Here is a 13,555-nt window from a genome sequence, read left to right on the forward strand (position 1 = left end):
TACTTCATCAGTAAAACATGAATTAATGTTTACGGATAACTTAAATCCCCTCAACTTTTTAACCACTGGTTTGCATGATAATTCCTTTATTTTCGATTATATTTTACAATATAGCATATTTTATATGCTTGTTTTTAAAACATACTGTCTACATTTAAGCTCGTTTAACAAATATTAAAAGTAAAAATGAAACATTTAGAAGTAATTCAAGTGTAATCGATCAGTCTCTGTTGTCTGTTTCCACCGTAACGGCGCTGGATCTCGTGCCGGAGATGACTCGCGTTCGGCGGGGGAACTGATAACTTCAGACCGCCGCCTGCGTTTCACTCGTAGCCGAAAAATGCTGTGACTGACTCCATAACCTGTCCATAAATAATCAGTGTACAGTTCTGAGAACATATTTTAACATCCTAAGTATATAAATTCTGTATCTTATGGAATAAAATCATAAAATTTTATGCAAGGCCTCAGGCGTTTCCATCACGCGAAAAGCAAAACTCGTTTAGTCGACTCACATCGCGCCCTGTGTGTTGCTTTGCATAAAATTAAACGATATACAGAACAATAATTAATTCATAGATAAAATAAAACGTACACAAACCTGTATTTTACTGAAGACATGCACCAATTTTGACAGAGCTGCACTGCTCTCTCCTGAAGAGGGCGCAAAAAGCCCGCGATAAATAACTCAACCCCTGGGTTATTACGTCTGACCCAGGATCTAAATCTAAAACTACCCAAACACTGGAAAAATAACCAAAAAAAAAGACCCAACCCGGGATTTGGATAGAAAAAAATAACCCAAGATTTTTTAGAGTGTATTATAATTTAATACCTGATTACATGGGCTCATGCATTTCAGATAATTCTTAAGAAAATGATATTGTAATAAAATAATTTAGATTTACTTAGCCTACAGGTATTTCAATATTCTTGTAGCCTATACTCAGCCAAATAATTCGGAAAGATCTTTTTATTTTCTGCGTTGCTCATTTATCACGCGATATTTAAGTTATTTAATCAAATCTTTAAATTGAGGGTCTCCATCAAGATTAATCTTTAAATCTGAGACAGATTTCCCATATAGCCTATTCAGTTCAGTTCAACTTTGTCAGTCTCAATGTGCCATTAGCAAACATACAAAAGGCCTATTATAAAACACAGATACAATACAAAAAAAATCCTTTTTATAAAGGATAATTAATGTCTACATATATTTGACTGATTTCGCACAACACTCCGATTTGATTCCGATTTTCACGAATAGGATGGTTTAATGTATTTGCAAGTTCAGTGTGAGTTAATTTAGTTCCTCAGTGTTTTTGGTTTCGGGGTTCTTTAAAGTAACAGTGTTGAATTCTTTTTTGGAACTTGGAAATTTGGTTGTAAATGAAATGTTCGTTTTTGAAAGTGCAATCGCAGAATTAATTCTTATGCACATGCGCAGATATATATTTTGACATGGGCCTACACAACATGAACTGTTATTTTATTCATCATAATGCTTTTAGAATCGAATCTATAAAATATAGTGTGTTGTTGTTTATTTACATGCATGAAGAGGACATTATCGGAATATGCCCGAATATTTTACGAGGTGAGTGAACTGAAGAGGAATGAGATGCGCTTAATGGAGGCGGAGAGACGGGGAGGAGTGCTGGGAGAGACTTCAGTGAGACTTTCCACCCTCATCATCCTCTGCTGTCTTCTGTGAAGCGAGGTGAAGCAGAAAATGCTCTCGGCCGGCGCAGGGTAGCGTAGAGGTCAGCGCCGATGCTCCGGTACTCACACCCGACACGCACGAGTGGAATAATCGGGGCGGACGATCACCTGTGGACATGTATCAAGGTGTAACGATGACCACAAACCACGGACCCGCGTCTTACGAGCCCGGCTTCCTCCATAACGCCGCGTCTGCGGCCGCTTCACCGGTGTACGTGACACCCACCCGGGTCACCCCGATGATCCCGGCGCTGCCGTACCTCCAGACGCCGCAGCAGAGCAGCCCCGTGTCCGGACACTCGGGATGGACGCAGCCGGGCGCGGACACGGTCGCCTCTTACAACTCCACCGGCGGGCACCATCATTCTCCAGTGTCCAGGTTCACTTTCTCCACGAGCCCGCCGTTAAGCTCCGGGGTCGCGACAGCCCGGGAGAGCGCGACCTACACGAGCCCGCTGAACATCTCCACTGGCGGGCGGGAGCACTACGGGTCCCGGGGTCTGAGTGGCTCCTATCACAGCGGGTACCCGGCCTACGTCAGCCCGAACATCGGAGGCTCATGGGCGGCGTCGCACTTCGACAGTTCCGTGCTGCACAGTCTCCAGACCGGAGGACCGGCCGGAGCCGCGCGACACCCGAATTTAGGTGAGAATTATTTCCTATAACACATAAACTATAAGATGGGAAAGGGTATTTGAGATTTCAAAATTCAACAGAAAGATCATTTGATTTTTTTTACGTGCACAGCAAAAAAAAAAAAAAATCAAAGTTGTACAAAAAATAAAGATTAATGCAGTACAAGAAAAAACTCTTTCTCCTTTAAAAGAAAAATCGTGAAATTTATTAGCAATTTTTTACACCATTTTTTGTCACTCATGAGAACATACCAGTGTTTAAATGAGAATTTATGATTCATTTATAAAAATGATTCATTGTTTGATATTGAGGATATGATTAAAATGAAAGTGTTTAATTCAGTCTGAACCTAAAATATGCTTGAAATATGAATTCAGTTTGGGCTTTTATAGGTATAAACGAAAGCTTTTGTAAAAGTGCTGTCTTTTGATCATCATGGGCCTCATGTTAGCTGAGAAATTATGACAAAGTTATGTTTTTTTCAGTATTTCTTCAACTGTTTGAAATATACAATTTGTCATAATAAATATGCATTGCATAAAATGGCGAGGATATTAAAATTACGTACATTATATAAGTGAAAATGTGTGTCACTGTCACTATGAGCTTCACTGTATCTAATGTAATTAAATTGATTCAGTCATAAATAATAACACGTTTGATTTGGATAGTTGATTTTTATGTCATATTGAATGCATGAATGAATTGGCTTTTTATTATGATGATTTTAAACATGCAGGTTTGCAATATATTTGAAAAAACTTTCTGTATCGTCTTAATTTTAGGCTATTCATAAAATTCATATTCATTTTTCATACACTTCACATGAAGTTGTTACCCGTTTTAATTCCCGCAAAGTGTTGATTTAACGCCTGTAAATATAATTTAGCTTGACTTCTTAATAATATGTCGGGTTTTCAAAACAAACTTTAAATTCGAAAAAATAAATCTGTTTTCAAATATATTATTATTGAGGCCATATGTGAACAATTACGACAAAAATATTATTTTCTAGGCTTATTTTAGGATGATGTGAAAGTGCTTTTAATAGGAGACACGATAAAATTATTTCATCTCAGAAGATCCTTTACATTTTACTGAAGACATAATATGATTATTATAATGCACATGTAAAAAAGAGCACAAGTTTTATTTTTAATACGTGAAATAGTTCATTTTTAAATATTGTTTGAGTGTGAGCAAAAAAAAATTGCCTAAATTATTAATCAATATATTTATTTCATATGGCATTTATTTACTATATGACAACAATTACTTGAGAGTGTCATTTAAATTATTTTATTGGTAAGACTACGATTAATTAATAATATAATTTTTGTAAAACTATAATCGAACACTTTTAATAACTTTTATTTATTCTGATAAATGAAGTGCGCGCGACCGCAAAAAAATACAGCCTATATTACCGGAATCAAAAAAACTAATTATTTTAAAATAAAATAAAAATAATAAAGGTATTTTTTCTACATGATACATTTAAAGGATGAATCGTTATTAAGAATATTCTAATTCATTCTTAAAGAATCGAAAGTTTATCTAAAGTCGATATAGAAATCAATTAATTAAAATGGACAAAACAGAGTGAAAGTGAAAACAAATTTGCAGTTATTGCACACATATTTGAATAGATTATGTTGCAATGTCTAAATGATTTGGTCAAGCTGTGCCACACGCGATTTCATTTATATTAATTACTACAAACTCATTGATCAAGATTTGATTACTGATCATTTCTTTCATTTTATTGTTATATTGTGGCGTTCAGAGTGAGACATAATCACAATCCGTGTGCGAGATAAATGATGTTTGCTTGAGAAATAAAATAGTTGATTTTTCATTAAACTTAATAGCTGATATGAATAAATGTGACCTTTGAACATGAACGCGTCCTATTAATAGTCGGTCATAAATGAACCCGGAGATGGACTTTAATACGGAATCCCTAAAGGGACATGCTGCTGGAATAAATATGAGACGCAAAAGCATATTTATTGTTGACATTGACCTGCTTTTGGAGGTTTTGCAGGTTCTAATTAATTCGATTGTTTATTTAGCAGAGATAAAAAGCATTTTCGCTGGACTCTAATATTTCTACACTTTTAAAACTAAAGCAACTGGTTCCACAAAGAAACTTTGAAAAGATTCCATGGATATTAAAAGTTCTGCATTAAAGAACCTTGATTTTTTAAGAGTGTGTAAAATTCCCATAAAGGACCATTTCTCAAAACTGTGCATGATAAATGTGTGTTGTGAGTGTTTGACCTCTGAAGTGATTGTCCGAAACAACTCGTTATTTGCCAGTTGAGTGAATGATTTGTGTTTGACAGTCTTTTGTTCGTGTGGGTTTAAATCTCAAGGTTACAGCCTTGAATAAAGGCCACAGTGTGTCTCTTCTAACTCTTTTAATATCTCAAAAACACTGGTTTAAAACATCTCAATTTGGTTTGTTTTCAACTTAAGGGCTGGTTGAGTTCATTTTACCCAACAAATTGGGTATTTATTTATTGGGTAATTATTTCATTTTTACTATAATACGAGCTCTTTTTTTACTTCATACATGAATTAATGTTTACAGATTAACTTAAATCCTGTAAACTTTTTTTAAATACTCCACACAACCACTGGTTTGCATGATAATTCCAACCTGATCTCAATTCGAGGTGGCTCATTCACTAGTATGAATTAGTACGTTTTTTGCTAAATCGTACATATTTTATGCGTTGCTAAATTCGTATGACCAACCCTTAACTCCGCCCCTAAACCTGCCCGTCACTGGGGTTTAGACAAATTGTGAGTGAGGTCATGAATTCATACTAATTGTTCATTTATTTTCGATTATTGCATATTTTATATTGTTTTTAATACATATTTCCTACATTTAAGCTTGTTTAACAAATATTAGAAGTATTTCAAGTGTAATGGATCAGTCTCTGTTGTCTGTTTCCACCGTAACGGCGCTGGATCTCGTGCCGGAGATGACTCGCGTTCGGCGGGGGAACTGATAACTTCAGACCGCATTTCACTCGTAGCCGAAAAATGCTGTGACTGATTTTTTTTTTTTACTTCATACATGAATTAATGTTTATGGATTAACTTAAATCCTCTAAACCTTTTTTTAATACTCCACACAACCACTGGTTTACATAATTCCTGTATTTTCGATAATATTTTACAGTATAGCACATTTTATATTGTTTTTAATACATATTGCCTACATTTAAGCTCGTTTAACAAATATTAGAGGTAAAAATTAAACATTTAGAAGTAATTCAAGTGTAATGGACCAGTCTCTGTTTCCACCGTAACGGCGCTGGATCTCGTGCCGGAGATGACTCGCGTTTGGCGGGGGAACTGATAACTTCAGACCGCCGCCTGCGTTTCACTCGTAGCCGATTTTTTTTTCTTCTTCGTAAAACTGCATACATGAATGAATGTTTATTTATTAACTTAAATCCTCTAAACCTTTTTTAATACTCCACACAACCACTGGTTTACATAATTCCTTTATTTTCGATAATATACACTATAGCACATTTTATACTGTTTTTAATAAATTTTGCCTACATTTAAGCTCGTTTAATGAATATTAGAAGTAAAAATTAAACACTTTTTTATTAGTAATTCAAGTGTAATGGACCAGTCTCTGTTGTCTGTTTCCACCGTAACAGCGCTGGATCTCGTGCCGGAGATGACTCGCGTTCGGCGGGGGAACTGATAACTTCAGACCGCCGCCTGCGTTTCACTCGTAGCCGAAAAATGCTGTGACTGACTCCATAACCTGTCCATAACCAATCAGTGTACAATTCTGAGAACATATTTTAACATCCTAAGTATTTATATTCTGTATCTTTTTCGAATAAAATCATAACATTTTATGCAAGGCCTCAGGCGTTTCCATCACGTGAAAAGTCGACTCACATCGCGCCCCTGTATGTTGCTTTGCATAAAATTAAACGATATACAGAACAATAATAAATTCATAGATAAAATAAAACGTACACAAACCTGTATTTTACTGAAGACATGCACCAATTTTGACAGAGCTGCACTGCTCTCTCCTGAAGAGGGCGCAAAAAGCCCGCGATAAATAACTCAACACCTGGGTTATTACGTCTGACCCAGGATCTAAATCTAAAACTACCCAAACACTGGAAAAATAACCCGTTTTCGTTTGTAATAGTGTTTCGGGTCAGAAAGGGCTGATGGTTTATGACTCTGAGTGAATCTGACAGTAACTTCTGCTCCGTTAAAGCGAACAGCTCGTTAAAGGTGTTTGAAAGCCTCAAGATCGGTTTGCTGAGAGAGATGAATGATTTTCTGTGTCTCTCATTTGTCCACATTGATCCATCGCTCAGTGTTGTAGTTAAGGGCCCCTCAGGGGCCTCCTGTTTGATATATGAGTGCTCTGTTTCCATTTATAAAGATTAGCTCAGTGTGTGTGTGTGTGTGTGTGTGTGTGTGTCTGATAGAGACACACAGCGACACCTCTGTCTCATATGAGCAACAGCGCCTCCTGCTGATCAGAAGATTCATTCAGAAAGCAGCTAGGCTTTTGTTATGAGAAAAATCGTTTAAAATGAATCTTTGATGTGAAACATTAGTTTTATTTTACTTTGCAGTATTTTTTATTGTAGTGTTTATTTTTTATTTTGCACTTTTTTATTATTTTTATTTATTTTTTAATTATGCACTTTGTATTATTCGTTTTTTTTGTTATTATTATTATTATTATGTATTATTATTATTATTATATCAGTGTTTGCAGCACGGTTATTTTTTATTTTGCATTCATTGTTATTATTACAGGGCTTTTTTGCTCATTTTTATTTTTTATTGTTTTCTATTCCATTGTTTATCTTTTATTATTGCAGCCTTTTCAGTGTTTGCATAAGTTTACTTTTAAATTAGAATTAACCTTTATTATTGCAGTGATTATATTTTTCACTTTTTTATTATTGCAGTGTTTATTTTTATTTTTTATAAGTCTTTTCAGTGTTTGTGGCAAGTGTTTTATTTAAAATTATTCTTTATTATTGCCATGATTAAATATATTTTTTTCACATTTTTATTATTGCTTATTTTTATTTATGTTGCATTATTTTTATAAGTCTTTTCAGTGTTTGCAGCCAGTTTATTTTTTATTTAGAATAATTCTTTATTATTGCCTGTTTACGGCAAGTTTTTTTTATTTAAAATCATTCCTTATTATTGTCATGATAAATTGTATTTTTCACTTTTTTATTATTGCTTATTTTTATTTTTTATTTTGCACTATTTTTTATTATTGCTGTCTTTTCAGTGTTTGCAGCATGTTTATTTTTTTATTTAGAATTATTCTTTATTATTGTCGTCATGTTTTTATTATTGCAGTGTTTATTTTGCACTATTTTTTATATTATTTATATAATATTTTAATAATTTAATATTTTATATTATATATTAATATTATTATTTAAGTTTTATATTATTTTGCATTAATATTTGTTATTGCTGTTTATGTTTTTTATTATTTTGCTCTTTTATTATTGCAGGCTTGTGTTTTCATTATTTTGTATTATTGCCTTATTATTGCACTGTTTACTATTTTGTATTATTGCAGGTTTTTTAGTGTTTGCAGCATGTTGCAAATGCTTTGGCAAAAAAACTTATTCAATGCCAAAAAAGCTTATAAACTGAACTGAGTTGAAGTTGAAACAGCACCTTACAGTAAATGTCCATTATTAGTCCCAGATGTGGCATTCAGATCAGTGTTTTAAAGCTTCTACAGAATGAAAAGGTCATGTGACCTCAGACTGTAAAACCCTTTAAAGTGGACATTGGTTTGCAGATGTTTTGATCAGTTTTGTCTGTCCTCAGAGCTGTTCGATGAGTTTGCGGAGGGTCGAGAGTGTGTGAACTGCGGGGCGATGTCCACTCCTCTGTGGCGGCGGGACGGGACGGGTCATTACCTGTGTAACGCCTGCGGACTCTACCACAAGATGAACGGGATCAACCGGCCGCTCATTAAACCACAGAGACGACTGGTGAGTTTCACTGACATTCACAATCACAACATTCCAGCAGATGTGAAAATGAGAATTGTGAAACTGATATTTTTCATATGTTAAATCTAAGTATTGCCCAATAAACATACAGTTCATTAAACACAAGTTAATCATGTTGTCGACCTGTTATAATTAATAAACAGTGTAAAATGACATCATGAAGCTTGTGAGAACTTTACCCCAAACTGACAAAACAACTGAAACAAACTTAAATAACTGAACTTAAAAAAAAAAATCATGACTTTTTTATTATTGCAGTGTTTTTGTTTTTTTTTGTTTTGTTTTTTTGCACTATTTTTATTGCATGTTGCATGTTTTCATTTTTTATTATTTCAAAGTTTCAGTTGCAGCAAGTTTATTTTGTATTTTGCTTTAATTTTTAATATTGCAGTGTTTATTTATAATTGCAGCAGGTTTATTTTTTATTTTTGCAGTGTTTTTTGCTAATTTTTTTTTATTATTATTGCAGTGTTTTCATGATGTTTTCAGCATGTTTGAATTTTCAGTGTTTGCAGGACTTTTTATTTTGCATGATTTTTTATTATTTTAATTGCAGCAAGTTTATATTTTTTGCATGACTTTTTATTATTGCAGTGTTTTTTTTATTTTGTACTATTTTTTTATTGCATGTTTTCATTTTTTATTTCAGTGTTTCAGTTGCAGCAGGTTTGTTTTTTATTTTTGCGTTGTTTTATTATTACAGTGTTTATTTTTTATGTAGCATTATTTTTTATTATTTCAGTGTTTGCAGCAAGTTTATTTTTTATTTTGCATTACTTTTTTGCAATGTTTTTATTTTTACTATTTTTTTATTATTGCAATGTTTATTTGTTTTTATTATTTCAGTGGTTGCAGCACATTTATTTATTTTTTTTATTTTGCATTACTTTTTTGTAGTTTTTTCCCCCCCTTTTTTCACAAGTTTTTATTATTGCAATATTTTCGTGCTGTTTTCAGCATGTTTTAATTTTTTTATTTCAGTGTTTGCAGCACGTTTATTTTTTATTTTTTGCATTACTTTTTATTATTGCAATATTTTATTTTCAATTGCAGCAAGTGTTTTTTGAATTTTGCATTACTTTTTATTAGTGCAGTATTTATTTTTTATTTTTCATTATTGGGGTGGTATTTTTTATTTTGAAGATTTGATTCAGATAAGAAGACTATCATGATCTGTCCCTCACTGGTGTGTGTCTCTCTGTCAGTCTGCGTCCAGGCGGGTTGGTTTGTCCTGCACTAACTGTCAGACGACCACAACGACCCTCTGGAGACGTAATGCAGAGGGAGAGCCGGTCTGCAACGCCTGCGGACTCTACATGAAACTCCACGGGGTGAGACACAGATATTATTATTTTACTTTATCCTTTGGCAATACAAATGTACAACTTCTTGTGCCAAAATCATGCACCTGAACACATGATCTGAAAGATAGAGAGGCTGTAGTAATGTGTGTAACCAGCAGATGGAGACAAAGAATGAACAAAACAACAGAGTTTCTGTGCAGTGTTTCAAACGTCTGCTCTTCTCTTCAGGTTCCTCGTCCTCTCGCCATGAAGAAAGAGGGAATTCAGACCCGCAAACGCAAACCCAAAAACATCAACAAGTCCAAACCTGGTGAGCGCCGACACTGATCACAGAACTCAAGACTATCATTCAGTATCTTGAGACCTTGAGAGCTTTACCTGACGAAGCATGTCTTGATGAAAATCCAGTGATTCTGACCTTTGACCTGTCTGTGATTGACAGGAGCCTCTGAGGGTCAGACGGCGTCCGGTGCCGTGAACTCCAGTCCCACAGAGGAACCGCGAGCCATAAAGACGGAGCCGGACACGGCGTCGCTCTACACACACCATAACATACACACACCGGTCAGAGAACACACACACCGCCTCATCTAACACTAGTTCTCTTTTAGAATTATTATAGAGTTTATGAGTTCATGTTAATTAAGAGAGTACATAAAATATTTCAGATTTCATTCATATATTTATATATATATATATATATATATATATATATGTGCGTGTGTGTGTGTAAATATATACTGTATAATATTTGTTTTTAAACATTAAATATTCATTTAAATATTCATTTTAATTACATGTAGATTATGAGCTATATATATATATATATATATAAACAGCCAATAACATAACTATATTTACATATATATATATATAAAACATGTGATTTTATGTACATATATATAATATATATATAATAAGTGATTTTAAATATTATGAATATTGATTTTAATATTAAATATAATAAATATTTTATATAAATCCATATATTTAGGCAGTGTTTTCTCTATTTTATAGTTATTACTATTATTATTACAGTTCCTATTAATTGAGTACATAATTATAATTATGTATATATATATATATATTTAGTATGAATAATATATTGTGTTTATAAATATTATAAAAATTAATTTTAATATTACTATAAGTAGTTTTATATAAATCCATATATTTATGCAGTTTTCTCTTTTAGTTCCTATTAATTATATAAAGTATATATATATATATATATGTGTGTGTGTGTGTGTGTGTGTGCATTGATAAATATTATATGAATTTTAATATTAAATATAATGTTTATATATATATATATATATATATATATATATATAACATTGATAAATATTTTAAATATTAATTTTAATTACATGCAGATTATGAACTACAAATAATAATACAAATATGTAATTATATGTATTTCCTCATCTAAAAACGTAATGTAGAAAGCTATATGTCCATGTTATTCATCCGCTACTCATTTACATTTTTTCATTTATTAAATTATTTGATTCCAAAGTTACTGGTTTGAATAATAACACAATATCTTTCCTCCATCTATCCAGGTCTCTGCCTTTCCGACTTATATGGGAACTCCAAGCTCAAATTCTGCTCTCAAACTTTCTCCGAGTGGATCTTCCAGCTCCAAAAGCGACGTCTGGAACAACCTGATTCTGGCGTAAGAAACCGAGATGCTCCTCCTGAAAGCGTCACTCAGACTCGGCCTGCAGAACTTCATCCAGACCAGAAGAACCAATGAGCTTCAGTGATTAAATGATGAAGATGCCTGATGGGATACCGTACAGAGGGACCCCGAGCGCTGTGCTGGATTCAGATCAACAGATCAGTTGTAGCAGAAAATCCTGAACCAAAGATCCTCGAGTCATTATATAAGAACATTATATAAGCTGTATGTTCACGATCTTGGCCTGATGGACCTCGGGTCAGTTGGACTGTAGCATGTACTTTACATTATTTTAAAGCGTGTTAAGGCCCATAGTGGCTTCAAGTTTTGCACATGCAAACACAACAATATTCTCCTGAAAATGTAAAAATGAAGTTATTTTTGCAGTTCTGTTTGTTGCGTAGAACTTAACAATATTTAAATGAAGCTCAAAGCACTCCCGCTGTATTCTTTCTCCTTCACGCCATATCTGCAGGGAAATGTTTATTTTCATTGTCATGAATATTATTAATCATGTCTATGAGCATATATGTATTCCAAAGATATAATTTTGACTGTTTTTTGTTTTGTTGATGTCAAGATTAATGAATCAAACCGAAACCTGTTGCATCAACTTTCTGTCCTAAAAGCCACTTCCTTGAAACAGTGTAAAAAATAACCCTCACCGCAAATTTGACTTCCTTTAAAATCTTTATTGCAGCTGAGCTCCTTTAATTTCATGTGATTTTAAATAACTTCCTGTATTTATTTCTGTAGAGAAAACAGGGTTACAGTTTTCCTTTCCAACTGGAAAGGTGACAAAAACTGCTTTTAAAGTCAATTTAAACTTGTGCATCTGATCTCTTAGTATAGATTAAACAGTGTTAGCATTTCTCATTAGCCTGGAAAGAAAATTGTAATTCTTTTCTTGTAATATTCTATACATGTATATAACTGTATGTATGCGAAACAACTCACTCCATGTTTAAATGTTGTTTTGAAAACACAACATATGTGAAAATTAGATTAAATGTTTGTAATTCTAAATTCAACTGTTTTCTTTCACAGAGAGCGAGAACAACGTCTTTAAATGCGTAAAATATGCGCAAGTAGTAATAAAGTTAAACATTAATTTAACAATTAAAAAGTAATAACTGACTTAGTCATTTTTTATTTGTCAAGGACTAATAAACATAACAGAAAAACAATACCGTTTCAGAAATATATGTGTTTAAGCATATGTATAATTATTATTAGTGTAAATAGCGATGTTTTCAGTGAACCCCATTAACGTAAGAACAGATCAGGAAAACATATAGGCTAAACATTAAGCACAATAATAAATAAAAAGTTACTTGGGTTATATTATATTAAACCATATTAGTCTTACAGATAGCATCTTTAATTATTTGTAATGCTTTATCTCTCATTTTTGCAGCTGAGGTGATTCTATTTCCCGGTGTTGCGCGTACCTCCCCCAACGTCATCACTTGTCTGACCAATGAGCTACTCTCACAGCTCTGAGTCCATCTTACTGGTTACTGGGCGGGCCATCACGCCAGTCGTTCTTGCCGCTCATTGGTCGATGCGCTCTAAACCCATGACGCCTCGGCTAATCAGAGGAGTCAGTCGATCGTGTGAGTGAGGGATTGTCGTTACGCAGTTTAGGTGATACTGTCCTGGATCTCTATAGAGTTTGAATGGAAATAGGAGCGCGTGAATTTCAGTTCACCTGTTAAGAAGAGCGTCCACACCACACGCGTAATAGACACAAGTGGGAAAATGGATATTCTCAAGTCTTTAGGACACCCGGAAGAAATAATCAACCTTTTTAAATACAAAATAGGAAGATGTCGTTCTGTTATGCCTAAATTGGATTATGTAAGTAAACGCATTTTGAGCGTTTCTCTCTAATATTCATCTACATCTGTTCTGCATATATGTCCATACACAATACATGTTTTGCATTTATGTGTCATTATGCATGTTAGGGTTTATTATTATTATTATTAATAACAAAAACACTCATTTTATGAAGATTAAACAGAGATTAAATAAAGTTGCATGAGTCAGTTGCAGCTCCAGACAACAAAACTACATCTAAATTATTCCACAATATTTGTGGCATAAATACAGTGTCAGCACCAAATGGATTTGATTTAATC

The 13,555-nt window shown here is 33.4% G+C and overlaps 2 protein-coding genes across 2 annotated transcripts in view; both read left to right on the forward strand.

Annotated features, from left to right (window-relative positions):
• The first annotated feature begins 1,663 nt into the window (after positions 1-1,663).
• Positions 1,664-12,437, forward strand: LOC127502347 (transcription factor GATA-4-like). The gene is made up of 6 exons (XM_051875248.1): positions 1,664-2,367; positions 8,236-8,402; positions 9,629-9,754; positions 9,956-10,037; positions 10,170-10,291; positions 11,293-12,437. Exons 1-6 carry the CDS (start codon positions 1,839-1,841, stop codon positions 11,407-11,409), a joined length of 1,143 nt encoding a protein of 380 aa, XP_051731208.1. The 5' UTR covers positions 1,664-1,838; the 3' UTR covers positions 11,410-12,437.
• A 575-nt stretch (positions 12,438-13,012) lies between these two features.
• The window catches only part of LOC127502345 (squalene synthase-like), a 12,514-nt gene continuing 11,971 nt past the window's right edge, over positions 13,013-13,555 (forward strand). Inside the window, exon 1 of the mRNA XM_051875247.1 lies at positions 13,013-13,271. Within this exon, the coding sequence (XP_051731207.1) occupies positions 13,173-13,271 (99 nt within the window). The 5' untranslated portion in view covers positions 13,013-13,172. The remainder of the gene's footprint in view (positions 13,272-13,555) is intronic.

This window comes from Ctenopharyngodon idella, chromosome 20, assembly GCF_019924925.1.
Source record: "Ctenopharyngodon idella isolate HZGC_01 chromosome 20, HZGC01, whole genome shotgun sequence".
NCBI classification, from domain to species: Eukaryota; Metazoa; Chordata; class Actinopteri; order Cypriniformes; family Xenocyprididae; genus Ctenopharyngodon; species Ctenopharyngodon idella.

Bases quoted from the DNA above. Each gene is read 5' to 3' on its own strand.
- LOC127502347 (XM_051875248.1), top strand. From the start codon at position 1,839: ATGTATCAAGGTGTAACGATGACCACAAACCACGGACCCGCGTCTTAC. The intron at 8,403-9,628 runs GTGAGTTTCACT...TCTCTCTGTCAG, and splicing joins TTAAACCACAGAGACGACTG to TCTGCGTCCAGGCGGGTTGG. The intron at 9,755-9,955 runs GTGAGACACAGA...TCTTCTCTTCAG, and splicing joins TCTACATGAAACTCCACGGG to GTTCCTCGTCCTCTCGCCAT.